The sequence below is a fragment of the Apaloderma vittatum genome, unplaced genomic scaffold (genome assembly GCF_000703405.1).
Source record: "Apaloderma vittatum isolate BGI_N311 unplaced genomic scaffold, ASM70340v1 scaffold13464, whole genome shotgun sequence".
Classification (NCBI taxonomy): Eukaryota; Metazoa; Chordata; class Aves; order Trogoniformes; family Trogonidae; genus Apaloderma; species Apaloderma vittatum.
In genome coordinates this window covers 1-24,439 of record NW_009712202.1, presented here as the reverse complement: position 1 = coordinate 24,439, position 24,439 = coordinate 1, and the positions used below count along the sequence as shown (strand labels likewise).

At 42.4% G+C, this 24,439-nt stretch overlaps 1 protein-coding gene across 1 annotated transcript; it reads left to right on the top strand.

Moving 5' to 3' along the window:
- Nucleotides 1-129: 129 nt before the first annotated feature.
- LOC104272806 (DNA-directed RNA polymerase III subunit RPC2-like) lies at nucleotides 130-15,537 on the top strand. The gene is made up of 5 exons (XM_009867901.1): nucleotides 130-169; nucleotides 1,068-1,234; nucleotides 3,305-3,418; nucleotides 8,841-9,014; nucleotides 15,134-15,537. The coding sequence occupies exons 1-5, from the start codon at nucleotides 137-139 to the stop codon at nucleotides 15,261-15,263; spliced, it is 618 nt and encodes a 205-aa protein (XP_009866203.1). The 5' UTR covers nucleotides 130-136; the 3' UTR covers nucleotides 15,264-15,537.
- The last annotated feature ends 8,902 nt before the right edge of the window (nucleotides 15,538-24,439 follow it).

The window sequence follows — 24,439 nt, the reverse complement described above, 5'->3', positions numbered from 1 at the left end:
GGTGATGAGCGTCAGCCCTGCTGGTGGTTTGCTGTTGGTGAATTGAAATGTTTTCTCTTCTGCAGGGGTGTGTGGACTGATTGTTCCTCAGGAAGACATGCCATTTTGCGATACAGGAATCTGTCCAGATATCATAATGAACCCTCATGGCTTCCCATCGCGTATGACGGTTAGTGGCTGTGGTTACGATTAAAGAGACAGAGTCCCCCGATAGCGAAAGTGAAGTGGATTAGCCGTAAGAAACAAAAGAAAGAGTTTGAAACACGGTTTCACTGAGAATATTCTGTAGTCATCAAGCCACGCGCTTGCTCTCCTATAAGTGTTCAGCCCTGTGTTTTGCATGTTTTGAAACATCCTGCTGTAAAAGGGATAGGAATGTGGGCTCTTTGCGCATCATTCTCATTTTGTTCTGTATCAGGCTAATAGGAGAACAACTGAATACCTCACTTGCACGCTTTCTGTCTAAAAATTCTTATTCTCCGCCTTCTTTCTCTGTTGCCTACACCCGCTAAGTCGGCTGGCGCAGACTGTGAGGTGAAGGTTGGAGAGGAGTGTCACTTTCCACACCTGTATAACTACTTGCATTGCACATGCCTCTCTGGAACTGGTGCGAGCCTTGCACCTGTGCTGCAGGGTCACACGAAATACCGCAGAGCCCGGCCTTTCTGTGAGTCCTCCACTGATAACTTCGCACAGCCTCTGATCTTTCTTTCTTTGTTAGCTTCTTCCCTTCTGTTCCCCCTGCGGCACTGTAGCGTGTCGATCTCTGAGGCTGTTTCCTAGAGCAGAGGGCCGTGCTGGATCCTGCTCATTTTCCAGACAACTGGAAAAAATGGAGTTGCCTGGCTCTGAACCTTAAAGGTGTTCCCAGACCCTGCAATGAGTGTTGTTTTCTCCCCTTCACACAGGATTACTTTGTTTTCTTGAGATTCTTCCACTCCTCTCATTGCACGCCATAACCCAGGCTGCCCTCTCGAACACTTTGCCTGGCTGATGTACACTGTGACCAATCCAGCAATATGCCTGTACTAGTAAGCAGGCTGTTAACTCTGCTTTTCTTTGCACAGGTAGGAAAGTTAATTGAACTCCTGGCTGGAAAAGCTGGGGTCCTCGATGGCAGATTTCACTATGGAACAGCTTTTGGAGGCAGTAAAGTTAAGGATGTGTGTGAAGATCTAATTCGCCATGGTTATAACTACCTAGGGAAGGACTACGTAACATCTGGTATCACTGGGTAAGAATCTGCTGTATAGATTTAGGTGTTTCATTGGAGTGGGGAAATCCTATTGAGACACATCTGAAAAGTCTTCTTGTGTCTCAGAGCTTAAGAACTGTCTCTTACTTGCTGACTGCTCTGTGAGGTGGAGCCAGAGGGAGTAAAGAACAGTTGTTTCTTAGAAGCATTTTGGGAGTTCCATGTTTTAAGAATTACTAGTATTTGTGTGGCTGTAATGTGAATGGCCTTTGTAGCGCGTATGAAAATTTACCAATTTCTACTGCGTGACAAAAAAGGTAAAATCAAGGTTTTCTTTCTAAGAGATGGTAAGAAATTTCAGCTTTCTGTTGGCAGAAAATCTTACATGTGCCTGGAATCAGATAAGCATTTTCATATTGACTGTAATAGGACTGTAAAATATGGATTTGGAGGCAGGTGTCTGTTCCTTGGGAATATTTTGTGTGTGCTCTTTTTTTTTTCTTTTTTTTTTTCTTTTGATTACACAATGATTCAGTCTGGCATAATACTCTAATCTGCAAACTTCCTGCTGTGTTGATCGGACTGGCTTCTGAGACGCAGAGTTCAAAGAACGTAAGATAGTTTAGGAACAGGAAAAGGCCATATGGCTTCACATGCCTGGCCTTCCAAAATGTATCTTAATCCTACCTTCCTGCTATTTTCATTATCCTCCCAGTCCTTTCTTCTCAAGGAACAAGTTTAGGTCTCTTTTGTAAGTTGTTTTTTTTCCAATACTTTTGTATTTTAATTGTTTTTCCTACCAACTTATTCCATATGTTGTTTCTTTTTCTGTTTCAGAGAGATGATTTTGTTTTCCTTACCCACTCCATATTTCATAAATTGTGTATCAAGCATCCTGGTGTTTGAAACACCTTCTGCTGATACATCATGATAACTTTTAAGAAGTCTGACTAATTTTGTTTTCTAGGGAGAGTGAAATCCTCTGGCTCTACAAATCTCACGTCCCCAAACTTGAGCTTTGTAGTACCCTTTTTAGAGACTTTATGATACTGATATTCTTCCAAGCAAATTTCACATGCTTAATCTATTTGTTATGAAGTTGGAAGGCAGATTTCATAACAATGTGGAAATTTGCGAATTCCAAATGTCTAGTTAAGTTTTAGTATTTTCCTCAATAGGCAGCTTTTAGAATAACCCTGAATCGTGTCAGTAATGACTCTGAATGGGAGGTGCAGTACTGTTTTCTTCTGCATGATTTTACATTGCACATCTATTTTTTTAAAAATAAGTCAGTGGTGGTGCTGAGTTTGTCTTAAATGTGGTTGTTCTTAGTTCTGAAGGTGGTAGCTGGGAAATGACTGAGTGATTTCAACTATTGCTTTCTGATCTTGAGGCCCTTGTGCTGTTCTTACAGTTGGCAGTGTTTTAAACGCAGGAATCCAGCTTGTAGAATGGAGCAATGCCCTCTGTCCTGCTTACAGATGTTCCCAAGCTGATGCAAGTGCCTGAATACAGTTCTCAAGAGCCCTTTTACCCAGCTCATCTGAGCCCCCAGTGCCAGCCAGGGCAGTGGTGCTTGTCCTACGGGTACAGCTGCAAAGCAGTGGTCATGGTAGCATTGGGTTGACGGTTGGACTTGATGATCTTAGAGGTCTTTTCCAACCTTTATGATTCTATGCCAGCACAGCCGTGCTGATGCACATCTGCTCATGGAGGGCTTTCACCCAGCTGGGTCTTGGGTTGTGCTTCGAAGTGGTCTGGCAAGTTTAGTCTTGTGTCGGCCACTGATGACACTGTTGAAACACTCCTGCACAGGCAGAGGAAGGACTTAATGTGGGCTTAGCTCTAGCAGCATGTCTGCGGGGCCAGAGTTCGAGAGCTTCTTCCTCACTGGGGTGGATGCTGCAGTGTGTGGTGCTGGAAGTGTGGTCAGAAGGGTTCCCTGTGGGGTTTCCAGACTGATTGCCCTGAAAGCACAAAGACGTTTTTCTAGAACTCATGATTCCCAAATTTTTTCAAATTCCTCCTGTACACAACACTCTTGTGTCTCTTAACATAAGTCTGTGCTAACTGTGAATATTGATTCTGGTTTGGTTTTTATTCCTTCAGGGAACCTTTGGAAGCTTATATCTATTTTGGCCCTGTGTATTACCAGAAACTAAAGCACATGGTGTTGGATAAAATGCATGCAAGAGCTCGAGGACCCAGAGCAGTGCTCACCAGGTATTGTTACAGCCTAAGCACAAAATTCTTGTCTACATTTGGAAGTGTGCCCAGTTGACTGATGAATGTAAAACAAAGTTTGCTTACTTTTTTTTTTTTTTAAAAAAAAATGCTATTACCTGTCAATACACTGTTACAGGCTAAAAGCTCTCACAGTAGACTGTGGCAGGAGGTTGTTCTGAATGTCCAGTTGTACTCTTTTTGGTCCAAAACTGACTTTCTTTTTAGGCTTCTTAGCAGTTGGTAAAAATACCATCTGCACAGTGCACAGTGTGGCCCTTTCCTCTCAGATTGCCCATATTGTAGGTATTTTAGGAGCATTTTTTTTGTTCTTTGCATCCTGATACACTGCACTTTGCCTTACAGGCTCTTCCATTCAACTCTAAAACTGAATTTAGGGTTGTATATATGTTGTCCACAGTTACTATTTAGCACTGTCCAGGAGAATAGCACTTTCGCACTAATAAATTGCAAAAGTTACAGAGATGCCAAGAGTAAATTTCCATTTTTAATTGCCTGGTTGAAGATACATACTCAGTTTCTTTGCAGCTGTGATTGCCGCACTAAGCCTGAACTCAGTTTTCTCTACAACAAAAAGGTTAATTACCATGTCGGTGTCTTCTGGTGTCAGATTTTGAAATCAAGTAGATCTACTCTGAGTAATAGGTACTATAAGTCCCTGGAGGTGGGCTTATATTATCTGGACCTTTGGGGAATTTGAAGCACCCTGCTTTCACTGATGTTACTTACTTTTTCTCCTTAAAGCCAAGCTCTATGGCTGCTTGCACTCACATGTTAAATTGTTGATATTCCTGGCTCACAAGAAACAGTTCAGTGGCACAGGCTTTGCTCTGAGGAGGCTTCTAGAGGATCATTTAGTTCACATCTCTCGATCACAGTAGATTTATTTGCTAAATCTTGCTAGAAAGTTAATTCCCAGCTAGTCTTGAATATTTTAGCAAAGATTATTCCATATGTCTTTTGCCATATCATTTATGTCATTTATATGTCACTTGCTTCGTTTGAAAAGTCCCTTCAGTACTATTTTTGAGATGCAGTCACAAAGTCATGTCTTTCGTGCCCTTACTCTTCCCTGTAACAACTGTGACTCATATTCTTTAATTCTTAATTTATTTTTGTACCTCTTGTGATGTGCTGACCCACTTCTCTTGCCTTGCCCGACTGCACCACAAGCTACCAAGTTTGTCCTCTTAATACCTACAACTACTGCCTGTCCATGTGCTGGCAGACAGTGGAGGGCCAGGTCTCTGCTCTACCTGATACAACAGTATCTTTCTCTTCTGATTTTCATTGCATTTTGGCTTTCTAACCTCATGCTGTCTCTAGAACAAACTGCAGTTTTCTCACACTTTCCATGGAAGTGAATATCAGCAGCTGAACTGGGAGAGAGATCGCAAGAAGTTTTTGTAACACTTGGCTGAACTTTTTTGCCAACCACATTAAGAAGAACAAGTGTAGCATAACCATTATTTCCTACCACAGCTGCTTCCCTATATGAACCTAAGTGATATTCCCAAATAATGGGCTGTCTGCTCCGTTTTCTGTTCTTCAGCATGTTAGTCACAGTATTAGTGTTCCACGTGAAAATGAAAACTCGCTGTCTTAGCTAACAGTGCACACAGTTGGTTTACTGGAGCTCCTAGCTTACCCAAATCCCTTGACCGATTTTTGTATTGTCTCCTCAACTTCTCAGCTGTTTAGAGATACTGAATTTAAAGGAAACCTAAATCTCAAGTCAAGGTAATATTTACATGTGAAGATGAAGGTGATGTGATTTCCTTCACCTCTTACTTTCTTTGAATTCTTTGTTCAGTCAGTAGCATCATGCTACGTGGCTAGGGCTCTTTATTCGACTTTCAGGAAAGCTAGTGGATGTTCAGTTTATACTGCCTCTTGATTAGTCTTTTAGGAATTTTCTTTTTTCTCCTCAACTAATTAAACTTTTGTTATTGCCATTGCTTCTGCTGAAAGGGTCTGCTTTGCCAGCTTTCATACTCAACTATTGTTTTATCATCCATTGCACTTCATGGAGAGTAGATTGCCTCCAACATTGTTTTTTGCTTTTAAAAGTAATTCCATAACAGCTTCCAACGTGGAATTTAGCTCTTATTGTCTTGAAATGCATATTTTATGTATCAAATATATCTTAACTGACAAAACAAAACTATATTTCCATCTGAAGCAAGACAGAAGGCTTGAGTTTCCTGAACATCAGAGATTCTAGATATTACTGTGATTAAAACAGGACTTTGTAGAATTACAAAGCAGCACTCTTTGTCAGCACAGTCAAAAACCACCGGGATGCTGAACTGGTATTTGTTAAATGAAATGCAGTCCTTAATTTATTTTGCCATGAGTGGTTGACAATTAATTTAAAACATAGTTCTGTATATGGTGTTGCCTAGATACCCAGTCCTGCTAAATCTTTTAGTTTTCCTTACAAGAGATCAGTACATGCTTTCTGCGAGCATAGTTGTTTTGATGGACGTTGTCAGAGCTGCCACCAGCGTGTCTTGTGAACTTACCAGACATGCTAGTTCCTGTTACGCCACAAGGAACGTGATGACGCTGGTCAGGGCTCCTTTCTGGGGCTGTGGGAGTACGGCACAGCCTGCTCTTTCAGGCAGGGTTTTTCTAGGTAATACTCCCCTTCTTGGAGATCAGTGTTTCAGCCGACAGCTCCTGCTTCCCTTTAGCCACTGGTTTTGTGTAACAGGCACAAGGGAGGTCTGCTGAGACCTACCAGGCCTAGTCCTATTCATGGGCCTCGACTTGTTTCCCCCCCACTGGCCAACGCAACAAGCAACAGGGTCTTAAAGCTGAACGCAGTGCTCTTCCAGAAAATGACGAATTAGTGCCAATAAATTCTTAATGTGCTTAAAACCACTGAAGTTAATTGTTTTATGCTTTTTTAAATGCAGCAGTTAAATAGTATGAAGACCACCTGGCCTTATTTAATTCAGAGTCACTGCATTTTATTTAGCATTTGAGAATTTCAAGAACTTACTTTCTTTTTTTAAATATGAAAAATATCTCTTTTTTTGTGACATTCCCAATGTTATTTTTAAGATTCTGCTTTGTTTTCAGAATGTTGTATTTAGAATAAAGAATGGCAGTAGTTGCCCAGGGCAACAGCTGCAGTGTACCTGTGTGTATAGCAGGAAAGGGGAAGCACAAATGCTTTATAAATACTGTTTTAACATTTTAAACAGCCTTTGGTGTGATAAATTTTCAAACTCATGTGAACCAGAAGAAAAAATTCTGAGAGACTTAGGTGGCATAAGACAAACTTTTTTCAAAGGCCCGTTCTCAATATTGAAATTTTTGGTACTTTAGAAAACTACATTTTAGGGAGAGAGGATTTTATTTGTTTTATTTTTCAATGAGGTCATTTTAAATGTGATTTCACCTGCCTTAGAAATCTTCATCTTGTATCTGTTGGAAGACTCTCAGCATATCAACATCTAAAGGGCTGGAGTTGAGACCCCATCATTTTTCAAGAGTTTTATCCTCCCTTAACTGGATTGAGACTTTACTAGGGCCCACATTTATAAAGCCATTTTATCATTTTCTCCTGTGGAACAGCACCTGGTGAAACTTTTAAAAGCAGGCTTGTGCACTGACTAGTGTTACGAAAGTCAGTTGGTGAAAGGAACTGGGACACTTGTAGCACCGCAGCAAATGTCGGTGTCTTTGCAAATGCCTAGAGGCCCCAACTGCCTTTAAAATCTGCCTCTTGGGACTTGAGAAGAGAAACTGCATGCACTGCAGGGTTAGTCCTTTAAAACAGTGTCTGAACAGTGATGGTGCCATCATCTGGGGAGGGGGCCCTAAGGGAGTTTAATCAGGATGTAAACAACTTCTGTCCATTCTCCCAACAGTGGGGAAAAATAGAAGGTTATGTGAATGAAAAGAACAATTTGAATTACAAGCAGATTAGTTTTAAGTTCCAGTGTGGTCAGAGTAAGGGAACTACTTCCCCCTAAAAACAAATACAACTTGCATCTTTCAAAGATGTTTTGGTCTAGTAATTAGGTATATATTTTACGCTTGTAACAAAAGAGTATTAGATGTTGAATGCTTTTATAAATCTTTTGAGTTGCAGTAAGTTGGCAAAACCTTATTTTTAATATCTTTAGTATGCTTCAGAACTTTTTTTGTTTGAAATAATATAAACAAAACACACTTCAGAAGTTATGGGACGGATCTGTCATTGGATATTCTAGGTGGATTACGCTGCTGCAGATATCAGAAACAGCACATAATCATGGGGTTACACCAAGCATTGAAGCGTCTTATGATTGACAGTAGCATTTTTTTTAATTCCTTCTCTTTTCTGATAGAGAAGAAATATCCTAAGATGCAAATATTTAATAAAATGCATGCAATGTGTTAGTGCTTCAGGATTTTAAGATTGGGTTTGCTTCATAGTTCACCCTACTATTTGCAACTTATACACTACAGCCTTATGCTACTACACGAGAGTAGAACTGATACTGTATGAAATTGTGGCATGACAAGAGCTTAAAAGCTTTAGCTGTGTCCACCCAAAAAGAAATTGGTTTAATCAGTCATAATGTTAAATATTGTATTGTGTCTTGACTTTTTACCTCAAAATCTTTGGCACATACTTACATTGCTTTGTTAAAATTTTCTTCTAGCACCATGGGGACAGGAAGTTTTTTCCAGACAAAAAAATGAGAGTTTGAGTTGTGTTGAGGAACCTATACAATACAAAATTAGTCTATTAACCATCAGGCATGAAGAAAATAAACTAGATAAATGTATTTGGTTTTTTTTAAAAAGTAAGATTTAAATAATGGGTTGGTAATAAACCAATAACAGCTTAGTGTTTGGCTGAAAGGAGGGGCATGCCATAAGTCAACAGTAATAAATGTCAAAGCGGTTAGCTACTTTGTTTTGGTGTTCTCTCCCAGATCAAAAGTAGTTTTATTTTAAGAATTCAGTCTTAGCTGTAGTTCAGCTGAAACATTAGCTTGATTATCTATTCATTAGCTGCTGAATATTGTTTTATTTAGTTAGCTACAAACTATAATGAATGTCTCATCAAAAAAGAGTACTAAACCTCTGTCCAGATTGTCTTGGATACTGTCTGGTCTCTTTTCGGTTTCACTTAACTACATTCTGTGAGCTGAAGAGCTGTGGCCTGATGCTGCAGTTGCCACTTATGTTCCTGCACTAGCAATATGATATGGTTCCAAAGATGAAATGCTTCAACTTGAGTAGCACCTTTATGAGACCAACAGCTCCGGTTTGTAGAAAGAACACTGTTGTCCATTGATCCTGTAGTGTGCCTGCAGTTTGAAGACAGGCATACCTGCAGTTGTAGAAAGTAAGTTCTGGAACACTTAATGCATTTTTTCAAATTGTTATTTCAAAGGCAACCCACTGAAGGTCGATCGCGTGATGGTGGTTTACGTCTTGGAGAGATGGAACGGGATTGTTTGATAGGTTACGGAGCCAGTATGCTTTTGTTGGAGAGACTGATGATTTCAAGTGATGCCTTTGAAGTGGATGTTTGTGGACAGTGTGGCTTGCTGGGGTACTCTGGCTGGTAAGTTGTTTTTTGTAAATAGTTTTATCCCTTCCTCACTTTGTGCATGTTTCATATTTAAAAAAAAAAAAATCCTTTGACCTCGGGTGTATAAAGCAAAGTGGTACAGAGTAAACCTATCTCTGTAACAGAACCTCGCCCTTGGTTATAGTGCTTCTCAGCTCTAAAGTGCTTACTGATTAACAATCCCACACACCTTTATCAAAACCAGTGTCAATGTTCAGAATTGATATTTGGAAAATTTGCGACAGGGGATGGTTCTTTGTTATGGTATGTTTGAAGTTAGGACTGAAGTGAGTGTGTAGTCGACGGGCCAGGGGTCTCTCCTCTTGTGGGAACACAGGTATTGTCTTCCACAGCCAACTGTGCTTGTGGGAGTGGTTACCTTTGCTCTGTCTGCTGCCTTCCTTCCCAGCCTTGCAGGGGATTAACCAATATGCAATCCTGCCTATCATCTATTTTTGAAGAGGAGAAAATAGCTGTGTCAATGTGCTCGACTCTTCTGGCATCGAAAATGAGGTTACTAGGCTAGTCACAAATCTTCCTGGTACAATCACGTGTTGAACCCCGCAAGGCTAAAGAGAAGGTGGCACAGAAGAATGGGAGAAGAAAGCAACATCTGCCTTCCTATTCTCTAGCTGTGGAGTTCATAATCACGTGCATACAACTCCCAAACATCTTTTGCTTTGTAATCTTTTAAAACAAGGAGCTGCTCTTTGAAACATCAGACAAATGTACCAGTCCCGTTTTGGAGCCTGGGAGACAAGCAGCTCTCTGGTTGGTAATTTATCTGGCTTCTGCCCAGGTGCCTTGTCCATAAGAAACTTATCTCTAGACTAGATAATGGTCTTGCTGCCTTACTCCAGGTTCTAAGCCAGTACTGAGTTTATCTCAAACAAACTGGTTTTCCATGTAGGGGAAGTGTAAAACCAAATGTCAAAACCATGTGGAGATCACCACGTGTGACCCCATGGGCTTTGCTCTAACCACATTTTCTCTACAGTAATTTTGAGATGCTAGATTTAAAGTAGCCCTGTAGCACATGACATCACTATTACTAAAAGACAGGGAAACTTCTTTTTTTGTTCTTCAGAGCTGAGGGAAATGTTTTGCTTTAGCTTCATTTTGGTTTAGGGAGGCAGAAAAAGAGACTTGTGAGACCAGTAGGAATATTTGAGATAAAACATTCTTGCAAGCTTTGCGAAAAAAAATGTGACCTGGGATGCAGTGACTAAAGGAGACAGAAATAAACAGTGTAAGTTCAAGTTACAAGTTACTATAATATTTCTGTCAGGGAAAGATGGGGAGTTGGAAGGAGGAGGAGAAAGATTAGTTTCTGAATACCTCAAAAGAACATTTTTGGAAACTTCCCGCATCTTGGTTATCAGTATCAATCTATTAGGAGAGTCAGGAAATTAGACTTTATGCACTTCAGTGCTTCAAGAGTGGTTTTTCCCTGATACTGCGAAGTAGGAAAGTAAGGTGTGTTCTGCTTGTCAGTGTGTCAAAGCGACAGCTACTGTATCTGCCTTTGGTCAGGCCTTTCTTCTGAAGCCACACAAAGCGTGTGGCTTCTGGCCAGAAACCAAGCTCCACGTTTGTCTGCTAACAGCAGCAGAAGTTAGACAGAGGTAGGTAAACACGTCTGAAATCCAGAGGAGAGATGAGGCCTACTCTGTGCATCCTACTGTGGTCAGTGTTTTCTAGTTGGACATTGTCCTACTGACTTTTGTGTGGTAAGTGTTTTTGAGAGTCCTGTTTTTCTTGAGTGTGTGTACACTATGTAACAAGTGAGGCCTTCTTCTGATCCATGTCTCTTGAAACTACTGCGGTGCGAATAGCAGGCGAAGGAAGGTGGCCGAAAGGAAGGGTGTGCCCTAAGTCAAACCACCACTGTTCGGTCTCTGAGCAACCTTATCTAGTTAAAGATGTCCCTGCTCACTGCAGGCAGGTTGGGCTAGTCATTCTATGCTTCCAACTGTTAAGCACTGCCTTAAAAAAACTCATGTGCAAATGTAGCTCAATTATTTTTTTATAAGACCTTGGCTTTCAGAGCAGTCCTGGAAGATTTTCAGAGGTCACAGGAAGAGAGGGCACCCTGAAGAAAATGAGGAATTTGAACTTTAGAAATAGTATTACATTTTATTTGTAAGTGGTTGTTAATGTATTTCATAATTTGAAGTTTGTAGTATAGTAACTCTTTCTAAAAAACTGTGACAGAAACTACTCCCTCAGACAGAGCCAGACATTCCTGCCATGTGATTCTGTGAAAAGCTGTCTGATGTGTGAGAGTCATCAGTAAGAGGTACTTTCTGCTAAGTGAAACACTATGTCTGCCAGTAGCTGAAGCAAATGGCCCTATAACGAGCATCACAGTAGAGACCAAGTCATTAAGAGAAACTTCCAAATGGGCTTTTTCAGTGATTCTGGTGTTAATAACACACTGCTGCAAGAAGCCTTTTAGAAGCATATTGTTTGGTAGCTAGCATTAATGGCACTTGTCTTAACGAAGATTAGTCCTTCCTCCCAGACAGGGACTAGCCGCTGGATATGTTTTTCTGCAAGATACTAACAGCAAATAAGTGTTTAAACCTGAACTAGTACTTTCACTGGAGAAAGGAGACTGTTGTGACAGTGGCAGAATTTGTCCTTGTAAAAAAAAAATACAGCAGAAACTTACTGTGACATACCAGTTTTATGCAAACTGTCCAGCCTTCCTGTTGTGCAGGTGCTCAGGAGCAGGACTCCACTGAATACAACGAGCAGAATTTCGTCCTTTTTTGATAATAACATGAGAAGTTATTCCCTAGAGTCTCAAAATACTCACAAGGAAAAATTTTGTTCCTGGTCCAGATACCAAGTGTTTTTTCAAGCAATTCATTTTCCATGATCTCTGTTTCACAGAGCTTTGTGCTTACTGCACCTTAACCTTTCTTGGTGATCCCCATCCAAGCACAAAGAAGGCCCAGGGTGGTGTAGCTTTGAGCCTCTGTGTAGTTAGTAGTCTCTGCTTCTCAGTCCCTAGCCGCTGTACTTAGATGCCAGACATCTGCTCCTGGAAGAAGATTGTGCCTCATCAGGCTTCCAGCGCTTGCAAGACTTTCTCTATTGCAAGTAATTACTTGCTCTTTGATCATTGGAAAATGGCTTCCTCCCACCCTAAAAATGTACCTATTCCTATACATTCGGACTAGGGCAGTGTTTATAAACCCGCTACTGAGGTCTATTCTGTTTTAAAGGCACCCCAGCTTTAACGTTTCCCCTATGTAGCAGTATCTACTAGAGAATCCTGTTCCAGGGAAACACCTAGTTCAGTCTATTACCGTCTTACTGCCTATGATCAGATTTAGACAAATCTAAGGCAAATACAGTGTATAAGTGAAGCTTCAGTGGACTGGAGATTAGCAAATGTGACACCTATCTACAAGAAGGGCCAGAAGGAGGATCTGGGGAACTACGCACCTGTCAGTCTGACCTCGGTGCCAGGGAAGGTCATGGAACAAATCGTCTTGAGTCCCATTGCACACCATTTACAGAACAACCAGATGATCAGGCCCAGTAAGCACGACTTCATGAAGCACAGGGCCTGCTTAACAAACCTGATCTTCTATGACACGGTGACCCACTTAGTGGATGAGGGAAAGGATGTGGATGTTGTTTACCTGGACTTCAGTAAAGCCTTCAATACTGTTTGCCACAGCATTCTCATGAAGAAATTGGCTGTCCAAGGCTTGGACGGGCGTACACTCTGTTGGATCCAACCCTGGCTGGATGGCTGGGCCCAGAGAGTGATGGTGAATGTAGTTAAATCCGGTTGGCGGCCGTCACAAGTGGTGTTCCCCAGGGATCAGTGCTGGGGCCAGTTCTGTTTAACATCTTTATCACTGATCTTGATGAGGAGCTTGAGAGCACCCTCAGTAAGTTTGCAGATAACACCAAGTTAGGTGGAAGTGTTAGTCTACTTGAGGGCAGGAAGGCTCTTCAGAGCGACCTGAACAGGCTGGATCGATGGGTTGAGGCCCATTGTATGTGTTTTCAGCAAGACCGAGTGCTGGGTCCTGCACTTGGGTCAGAACCCCTGGCAGCGCTACAGGCTTGGGGAGGAGCGGCTGGGAAGTTGCCCAGGAGAGAGGGATTTGGAAGTGTTCATAGGCGGCCGGCTGAACATGAGCCAGTGGTGTGCCCGGGTGGCCAAGAAGGCCAACGGTGTCCTGGCCTGTATCAGAAATAGTGTGGCCAGCAGAAGTAGAGATCGTGCCCCTGTGCTCAGCAGTGGTGAGGCCAGAGCTTGAGTGCTATGTTCAGTTTTGAGCACCACAGTATAAGAAAGACACTGAGGTGCTGGAGTGGGTCCAGAGAGGGGCAGCAAAGGTGGTGAGGCGTCTTGAGAATAAGTCTTATGAAGAGCGGCTGAGGGAACTGGAGTTGTTTAGTCTGAAGAAAAGGAGTCTGAGCGGAGACCTTACTGCTCTTTACAGCTACCTCAAAGGAGGTTGTAGAGAAGTGGGTGTCAGTCTCTTCTCGCAAGTTACAACCAATAGGACAAGAGGAAATGGCCTCAAGTTATTCTAGGGAGGATTTAGATTAGACATTAGGAGAAACTTCTACACCAAAAGAGTTATCAAAAACTGGAACAGGCTGCCCAGGGAAGTGGTTGAATCACCATCCTTGGATGTGTTTAAAAGCCGTCTAGATACAGTGCTCAGAGACATGGTTTAGAAGTGGGCCTGGTGGAGTTAGATAATGGTTGTACTTGATGATTTTAAGGGTCTTTTCGAACCAAAATGATTCTATGATTCACTCCTTATCATGAACTCCAGAAATGTAATTAAGGCTTCTGTACTATTAGTTGAAAGCTTTCTTGGTGTAAAAATTAAAAATAAGTATCCCAAGTATGCATTTAGAGGTCAAGGCAACCACAATTTTCAGAGAAAATAACCAGCTCTTCAACATGCTCTTTAAGTATGTCAGTAAAAGAGAAGTAGCAGAGTCTGAAAAAGTAAGTGGAAGACTAATGCCAACTCTCATAACCAAGAACCTTATTAACATTAAACAACTTCATTGGACCTGTCCCCATTGACTTCCACATGCTCTAGGTCAAGCTCACTGGAAACAGAAACAAGTGACGAAGCATTGGCTCGGTTGTAAATGTTGACTCTCAGCCTCATTCTACAAAAGCATGTAGAAATTTTGCTGATTCTTCCTTAATTAGATCTTCAGACAGTTATGATTTTATGCCAGAAATATAAATTTGAAACACAGAAGCAAAAAAAAGAGAGCTTTTTTAGGTAGTGCTGAGTTAGTCTGTGTTTGCAAAGGCCTAGCTTTCTTAACTCTCCAAAACCAGAAGATAGAATATCCAGGAGAATAAGGAAATTGGAAACTAGTATTTATAAGAAAGTTTTTAAATTTCCCTTGTGTGTACACAGAGTATGAAATTAAGTAATTTAAACAGTTGCTGCACCACTAAATTTGAGTCCTGATACTGGAAATAATTTTAAGATCATTGTTTGACTAAAGAATGCAATGAAATATGTTAAAGCATTTTTTTCTGATTTCCCACCTTGACTAAAGCGTTAGCCGTTCACACAGAGAGAGAAGTAAGATGAGAGATGCCTCTTTTCTGGAATATGCACTGATTTGAGATATTAGAGATATTACTGAGATACAAGGAAAAACCCTTATGTGTGAACCTTCTTTCTTCCTAATTCTTTTTTGTAACGTATGTATAAGACAGAAACTGGACCATTAACTATGTTTTCAGAAATACTTCGCTTTGTTCACCTCCTTTCATTACACAGTACTGAATTTGTGTTGGCAGTTATGTGAATGGTGAAGTAGAAGTCAGTCCTGTCAGCTACTGAGCATCGTGATTTGCCTCCAATAAAAGTGCCGGTTTATTAAGCTCCTATTGCCTTCAGTCAGGTTATTTAAGGGCTGAAAGTTACGACTTACTTCAGTGCTAAAATGTATCTCGAGCATTTGACTCTTTCTAGGGCTGAGTGCAGTGTTTAAATGCAAATAGACCAAAAAACCAATGGGTAGTGGCAACTGTTTGGGTTTTTTTTCTGCAGAGCTTCCTTTATGCACTAACTCTGACTTTCTTTCTGTTTCCCTAGGTGCCACTACTGCAAATCATCATGCCATGTGTCTTCTCTGCGCATACCTTATGCCTGTAAACTCTTATTCCAAGAACTACAGTCAATGAATATCATACCTAGGCTAAAACTAGCAAAGTACAATGAATGATGAAGATGAAAAAGATGGGAAAATGTACTTCATAGAACTTGAAATCCAGCTTATACAACTGGGAGATTTTTTCTAGTGAATGGGAATAACTCTAAAAGCTGAGTAGGTAGAAGGGAGGTCCAAGACAGTGTAAGAAACCTTTCTTACATATCCTACCTGATTTTAAGTTGACGGGGGAGTCTCTGTCAGTCAGTTACACTAGGAGCAGTTCTGAAAGCCTTAGTTAGTCTGAGTGAACAGGACGTGTGGGAATTGTGGAATAAGGTCATGATCCAGCAAAGCACTTGCACCACTTCAGACAACCCCGTGCTTGGTTTTGAAAAGTGCTGTGCTGGACTAGGGCTAAATACACATCTTATTCATAGCAGTTAAATATGTTTTCCAGACCAGTGTAATATGAAAGACTAATAAATGTTTTAAATAATACTGCCTGAATATGTGTTGATGGTTGTGTAATAATAATACTGCCTGTAATAAGAATACTGCCTGAATATGTGTTGGTGGTTGTGTAAGGGTGGTAAAGCCTTCTTAAAACATCTAAACCATTTTCCTATTCCTAAAGCATTTTGTTAAAGCATTAAAATGTCATTAAGTCATCTCAAGCTTAGAGAAATGAAACTACCTTTTCAAGAACTTGAAATCAGATGTTTTAACTGGTATTTCAACGTGCAGGTGAGTTTGTGTGCAGCCAGTGGTGTGATTGTACAGTCAGTCCGCTTTCAGCTGAATGTATACAGTTTCCATGAAGTCCAGAGGAGGTGACTGTGTATGCAGCAAGTGCATGATACAGCTTACAGATATCCATTCAGTTCCCACTGGAGTATAGTAGCCCCGAAAAGATGGGCTACAGGCACTAGGTACTGAAGTGTGCTGTCCTAGGTCTTTAGAACTTATCTTAAATATGGGCATAGCTGAAACCTTTTAAGAACATAACAAAGAACTGTGAAGAACAACAGATCCTCCACTGACATTGAAGGAGGTTTGAATCTGAGAGGATTTAGAAAGGGAGCAGACCTTTTTTCCTAACATCTAAAGCCTAGAACTAAAGCAGTGAATGAACTACTAGTGACTTAGTACCCTAAACTCATTTGAGCCCTTTCTCAACAAAGCATACGGTAAAACTGTTTAAGCAAAGGAGTGGTCCTGCTGAAGTCCAGATGAAGCGTGTGCATGTTCAGGTGCTTCAGAGAAAGGCAGCACTCTAGATCAGCAAGGATGCAGAACACTGCCTGTGATCTGAAAGTCCTGACATGGCTGAACTGTGCATGCCGGTCCCGAGGCTGCACTTGCAGTCATGTTGCTCATGTTCTCTTAGCTGCTTAAAAAGCATAGGTGAGTATCGGCCTGAGTAACCCTGCTTTTTAAGCTTCTGCCAAAATGCTTATACTAGTAGTTTTTTGTCTGGGCTAACAAATCAAGTCTGAAGGGATAGATTTTACTTTTTTTTTTTCAGTTGGACTACTGACAGCACAGCACATTGGGATTGGAAAACCTCTGAACAGCACAGGATCTGAACAGCACGGGTTTATTGACAAAAAGTTATAAGGAACACCGTACTCCTTCACACTAGAAGAGGTTGACCAAAAGCCCCAACTGAATTAACCTTTGCTTTGCTCCTGGAGCTTGCCCAGCTAAGGCTGGGGTGCACCAGCAGAGGGAGTGAGCCTCACAGGCTACAGCCTGCTGGGGGGGCGGGAGTTTGACCTGGATCAAGGGAAACTGCACCGAGGATAAGGTGTTCCTCCTAGTTAGTCCTCTCTTAAGTGCTCTCCTAGGTTAGATGGTCAGAGCTACAGGACGTTAAAGACTAAGCAGTGTGTGCAATTGCACCTGCAGAAATTTAAGCAGACGTAGCAAGGATGGAGGAGTAGCAAAGGAGTGTGCTCATGCGTAACTCTGGTGAAAGGACAGGTCTGTGTGCAGCCCTGAGGGGTAACCTTGCAGCTACTTTACCTCAAGCTGATGAAAGGTTTTGTGAGGATGAAGGAAATCCTCTGCAATAGCTGAAGTTTAGGTAGAAGGAGGCGGTCTTCGCAATGATGGATCCTGTAAAATGTAGAAACGAGACGTATCTGGCAGTAAGTGAGGGTCATCCACTATCAGCTAATCTGGTGATACCTACATCAGTTCCGTGTACACATCACTGCTGTCTATCCTAACCCTGTGCACACACTGGAGGCTTATTTGAGTGCAGATTTCTGTTGAAACTCTTACTTTTTGCCTCTCTTTAAGAGGCTAGCTATGTTCTGTTGTTAATAGACACCTGCAAGTAATCTCTCAGTGACGGAACAAGCATTACAAAAGCAGCAGCAGAAATGGAAGAAACAGCTATGGGTTCCTGGAACATGGTTGGTCAAAGTAGCAATTCAAGAAAGGAATCCTACTACAACCAGGAAACATTATGATGTGTAGACTGATGAGGTAAAATGCATTTTCAGAACCCCAGAGGTGACACATGGCTTTCTGATGAGCCTCATCTTTGCAGCCCTTTGAATTATCTTCCTAGACAATCTCCCCTCCCCCTTTCTTTTTATATAGGGAATGCCTTCACAAAGAGGTCTTGCGTCAGCTAAGGGCTGTACTGCTGTAGCTAGACTTGTCCAAATCAACCCTGCCATGACTGTCTAATTGCTGAAAGAGGTACAATATTCTCAACAGCACCTGACAAAACCTTAAGGCTTTAGCACAAGGAACTGTGGCTAGAAAACTGCCGTGAAGGTTTCATTCCAGTGCAACTTCTTTCTGTCTTGTATTTAGTGTCCTGGAGATGCTTTCTAGAAATGCTATTCAGCATGAAGGTCACCAGCGTTAGTCCCAGCTGAAATGCTCCATACAGTCCGCTCTCTGAGGTAAGCTAGAGGTGTGTGCTGCTGTTGGAAGAGATACCTGACTTTGTATGGCATGTTTAAGTTGCCGTTTACTTTGCAGGTAAAGGATTAAACGCTATTAAAAGGTAGAAGCATTTACAGGCATTTACAGCATTTACAGTAATCAAGTTATTATTTTACCATAAAACAAAGAGATTGATTAAAAGCTACCTCTTTAAACAATATACGTGTCCAGCTCTACTCTTCTGTTGTGAGAAACAGAATCAGATTGGGTCTGGGCTGCACTATGTTACGGAGCAGAGCAAAGTGCAGGTCTTACAGCCAGTTCTGGACCTGTAGGCAAGGTGGGTCACTTGGTCAGAAAAGCAGTTTCACTTCAAATCATTTACATAACCCTTAGAAGTTGGTTAGTTAGTTGTTGTGGTTTTTTTTTTTTCCTGGGATGAATGTTTTCAAACATAGAAACTAGAAAAAGAAACTATAAAGAAAAATTAAGCCAGACTGGCCAGTTTTGGTGTTCAAAGAGGATGTAATATGAACTATAGACACACTGAGATGTAACTGTTTTAAGATGTGGAAAGTAAAGGGCTCTCACTAAGCACAATTTTTTTTTTCCTGTCCATATCTCATTAAAAGAGTTTTGCTTAGAGAGAAGCTTCCGTGTGCAGCAAAGAGTTTTTAATTCTTTGGACTCCCTACTTCCTTGTTGCTTAAAAAGGGAGGAATACCAATGAAAAACATAGACCCATGATGATGAGAAATTACTTTGTGCCTTTTCTCAGGTTTCTTGATGGTAAATAGAAAAATAGCTGTGGTTTATAGCCAAATGGGAATATGTCATAATCAAAAGCTTAAGAAGACTGAAGAAAAGCCTGTAGGAGGCTGAGGGGAGACCTTATCATTCTCTACAACTACCTGAAAGCAGATTGTAGAGAGATGAGGATCAGTCTCTTCAACCAAGTAACAAGTGATAGGACAAGAGGAAATGTCTTCAAGTTGCACCAAGGGAACTTTAGATTGGATATTAGGAAGAATTTCTTTACTGAAGGGTTTATCAGGCATTGGAATGGGTTGCCCAGGGCAGTGGTTAGCTCCCCATCCCTGGAGGTATTTAAGAGTCACATCGTGCTTTGGGCTATGGTTTAGTCGAGGACTTGTTAGTGTTAGGTTAATGGTTGGACTCGATGATCTTAAAGCTCTTTTCCAATCTGGGCAATTCTGTGATTCTGTGTGTGATTCTGTGAATATTTCATAGTGGTGTGATAGTAAATGGCAAACTGGTGAATAGTGCTGTGCATCTGGAAATGGGTTTGCAAGCCCTGCTCATAACACACCTGTAAAGCCTGATGGCAAGAGTAACTGGCATCGCACAGCTGTAAAAGCAAACTAGAGGGCTAGAAGCGTGTGTGTACTTCACCTCTAGTCTCTTGAGGGCTAGGATGGCCCTAGTGTGAGGAAGCACAAGCCCCAAAATGACCTACCTGGCCTGCAGCCCTCCTGCGGTGACCCAGAGGAGCAGCGTGGGGAGCATGAGCCCTCCTTGGCTGTCTCCTGGCTGTAGCAAAGAGCTGGCTCAACCCTGCCAAAGGCCCCTGCAGCCGGTCTCGCCTCCGGTTGTTGCTGAGGATTGTTTCACAGCCCATTGCTGATTCAGCGTGGCCATGGGGCACTTGATGAATTCCCTCCTCCAAAGAGGACATGACTTGCCCAGGGCCACAGAAAGACCGTGCCAGAACTGGGATCAGGACTCTGCAGTCCCCAGGTGCCAGACACGTGCTTGCCTTTAAACTGAGCACTTCATCAAACCGTAAAATCCAGCCAGATGGTGACTCTTTGCTATTATCTAGACCAGCGCTGGGAGGCTTAACGTGTGCAAGGCACGGCGAAGATCTGGATTCCAGTTTCTGTGTCTAAGGCTCAGAAACCCAGAAAATGGATGCATGTTTTAGACCTAAATGCTGCTAGAAAGCTGAGCGCATTTGAACACAAGTTCTGATTTTGGCCCATCTTGCTCATGAAGTGTTTCCTTCTCAGCCTGGACACACCAGTTTTTGTGGGGGAGTTCTTTCTTTGAGAAGAGGTGGAGAGGCACAGGAGAAAGGACTGGCTACTTCAACCTACGCAGCCCTAGGCAGACTCTTTTCTTCTAGGTAGCCAAAACTGCATGAATTGGCCAGTGAATCAGTTTTGCCTCTCAGCAATCATTTAAGAACTCACTGTATTGACCCTGGAGGCAAATACACCCTCTCTACCTTACGTATGTATCAACATACGCCCCAGAACACTAGAACTCTCAGTTAAACTCTCCAAACCCAGGTTAGAGCCAATACAGAGATATTTTTTTTTGCAGTTGGAATTTTTAAAAAGCTGTTTATATGGCTTTATTTCTGTCTTGTAGTCAACAGCAAAGGTTTCTGTTTGATAACCCATGAAACAACTTGGGCCTTTGTTCCATCTCCTGAAAAATCCTTCCAGGTTTGTGAGCAGCTTATTGCTCTTTGCATCTTGCTGCTGGAGGGAAAAAAAAACCCACAAGAAAAACCCCTCAAAAAACAGAATGAGCAGCTACATATTTCTATGAATTACAGTTGCCCCTTTATTTGTACATTTTCTGAGGCAGGTACCTCTGAGGTGGTTCCGATGACCACGTATTTTTTCCAATAGCTTCATTGTGCAAGTCTTTGTCCTCTCCTCCCAGTCAGTAAATAAACAGCATGTTAGTTTCCAAACCAAAAGCAATTCCCTGCTGCTAACTGCAGCGGAGCCTTTGTCTTTTGTTAGTGTGAGTTTTGGGGAGCTACTTGACCTACACATATGCTTTACCATTCCAGATGGTGCATGGTAGTTACTGTCCACTCAGATTTAACAACAAATCATTATAAACAGAAAAATAACACAAAAACTAAGAAAAGAAGTCCATGTGCTAAACAGTAAAGTTCTAATTTCTTGCTAAAAGTACATTCTGGTAATGGAAATGGTTTTCCCTTGAACTCCTAGTGGATTGGAAACTTAAATTCTGCATTCAGGCCTCGCTCTGCCAGTCAGAGGCAGGCATGGAAGATAATTCTCCAAGTTCCAGGCAGATCAAAAGAAACTCGTTATCAGTCGGCCATCTAAAAGGATATGACAGCTTCACATCCAGTTGTTCAGCGGCTTAGATGCAGTCTGGAATGGATCTTTTCTGTGTCTGTTGTCTGTAACAGCTTTTAGGGCTGGCTCTCCTTCCAGCACACGGTACAAATCCTCTGGTAACTACTACCAGCCACACACAACAAAAGCCAGATAAATCTGGTGTAAGCTCAGAAATCGATGACTGCTTGCCCTTTTCTCATCCTCAAGTCAGAAAGAGTCTCCTGGGCTGAGTGTTCTGGGTCATCAGGGGTTCTTCTAGACTCCTGTGGCCACTGATACTACCTAGAAGAGTGAATTCCCTCTCATGCAGACTGAAGTTGACCAGCATGAACACGATGTTTTCATGTTCCCTTCTCCACGAACCTGAGAACTGGAGCTGAGCAAAATTCATTTCACAAGCATTGAGAAGATCATTTAAGGCTGACCTGTGTTCATCTTCCACAAAAATTGTCTTCTGATGTGTCAACAGTTACAGCCAGCCAGCTGCAATTCATGTTACTTTTCTTTCAAACTAAAAAGAAGGTGCCCCCTGCCCGGTGCATGTGCAATCCATCATTTGCGTACCTCAGCTCTTCTGCTCGTTTTCTCCCAGATACCTGCATATGTGCCTGCCCAAGCCACTTTCTCTCAGTGCTTGTGTCAATTAAAGCCTTTTGAAGGAATTGATGCACGTGTTTACCTAAGCAGCCTTTTGATGTTCCTCTTCCAGTTCCTGCATCTGTCAGCATCACGCTCCGCAAGCACATACGCAGAGTGGATTCCAGAAGTCATCTGTCAGCTCACTCCATATCCTGTCCTTCACCTATATATGTAGCTTCCTCGGGGTGTTAATATATGTAAAATAAAGATAACATTTCCTGTTCTGATAATAAAGATGAGTAAGGGGGAAAGGTAAGCCAATACAGAAACAAGATCTTGCTCCATTTCTGCCACGGGATTTGCCCCGTATATGAACATCGCAGAAACAAAGGAGTAGAGCTGGGAAGGAGAGAGGATAGAAGTGTGGCTTCATTCCGAGAAGAGGAGGTGAGTAAGAAAATACGGAACCATTCACAGACTGCTAAAATAATGAAGTGTCACTGTATGTTTGGCTGCTGCCAGCAATCTTGCAGTCTGTGCAAGATCCAAAAGGATCCTAAGTCGCTGAACTCAGGTCCTTGGCATTGCAGACAACTGTTTTACGTGAATCTTTTCATAAGCCTTTCACACTTGTTCCTAAAACTAAATGCATGTTCTTGTCCCTGATAGTCTCTAGAACTTCAGCCTAGAGTTGCCTTGATATTCTAGCTAATTTAATAGATAACAGTTTAAACTTTTTGTTCCTGTGCCAACAGTTTTCTTTTGTTGGAAAAAACTCTTCTTGGTGTCTACCCCTGAAGTATTTATGTTAGTCTAGTACTGATGTTTAGGGTCTAGTACCAGCATAAGGAGCTTTTTATGTCAAGAAAAGTTTGCATGTTCACAGCCTATTGGTACAATCGACTGCAGAGTGGAAGGCATAGAAACATGGTTTTGAAAGAGCTCAAATTACCTGGGTGATCAGTTTCTATGAACTGTCATACTGCCACTCTGTCTCTGCTTTGATAAACCATCAAAAGAAACCTGTCACCAGTCAGTCACCAAAAAGATACGACAGCTTCGCATCCAGTTGCTCGGCAGCATGGATGCAGTCTGGAATGTGTCTTCTGTTCCCTTGATGACCCTGCTCTTCTTTCCATACACCAGCACAAGTTTGTATTCTTTCTTGAATAAAGATGTTCATCCTTTCACAACAGCAACAGAGTTGTTCTCCTCTAAAAATGCATCATACAGTGTAGAGTTGTAGTGTTCATTTTATGGCTTGTAGATGTTCTGCAAAAACCTGGCATGAAAATTCACAATTGTATACTTTTTTTCATCTTTCCTGAGACCTTCCTTCCCTTTACGCTGTATCAAATAAAATCCTGCAGCCTACATGTAAAATAAAAAGGCTAGTGACCTGCAGTGCTTCCATCTATAAGCTGTCAGCCTACAGCACAGGAGATGCTCCACACTTTCAGGAGAATGACATACTATGAAGTGTTACGTGGGATATCCAGAAGCACAAGGTGCTTTTTAAAAAGGTAAGCAAACCCCGAACAAGTAACAATGACCAAGCTATGAAAGTACACCAGGGCGGTCTGACACACCACGGCTGGGTTAGTTAAGAGGGAAGGCAACAGCATTGATGTATTCTACAAGAATGTGGGGACAGGAACAACTCTGGAGAGGCAGGGAGTGAGCAGATTGCAACAAGTACCTCTAGACTAACAGAAGTGCTGATGATGATCTGCCACCTGTAGAGAACATCTTTGCATCCTGTTGAAGAAGAGGACAAGTCTCTAGACATCCAAGCTGCGCTGATTCTCATCCTTCTCACCCCCTCTAGGAAGAACCTAGCCCTGCATTCACACACCCTGTATTTTTATTCTGTTCGTCTCTGGGACATCGACAACGCAGAAGCAACACAGATTTCCTCAAGCATAGAGCATCTCTGATGGAGACCCAGCAGCCACCACTGCAGGTTTTTGACACCCAGAAGTCAGCTCCCCGCCCACCACCGCCCCGCTTCTCACAGCAGAGCAGGAGTCCACATCTCCCCTCACAAGAGCTCCTTGGGGAGCACCTGCGAGCTCACCTCTGCCTCAGGCTAGGTGCCTTGGCCTCCCCCGGGGGCAGGACACCCCTGCAGGCCCAAAGCTGTGGCTAGAAGCCTTTCGAGCACCAAGGGAACCTTCCTGGATACAGACACCTCCCTGCAGCATGGTCAGTATCTCCTATTTTTTTAAGACTAATGCCGATCTCAAAATCCTGCAGAGATGAGCACTGCTCAAGGCCAGAAATGTCCCTCATGTTCTCACAAGGCTTCTGCTTCCCCTCAGGGCCCGGGCCTACCCCAAAAAGGGCGGGCAGGCCCCAAGGGCTCGTAGCCCTGCAGGCTCCCCTCGGGGCTCCAAGGGTGAAACCTGAGGGGAAAAGGAAAGGAAAAAACAAGCAACTTGAGTGGGGGGAAATGGCCCCAGTTTGGCCCCAGCAATCAAAAATATCCTCACACACACCCCCAAGGCCCCCAGGGGTGACTGGTGGCAGGGCTGAGCCCCTCAGGCTGGGGAAGGGAGGGTAGGGCAGGTCAGCCCCCACCAGGGACAGGTGGCTGGGGGAGTCCCGAGGAGATGCAGGCGGAGAAGGCCGCAGCAG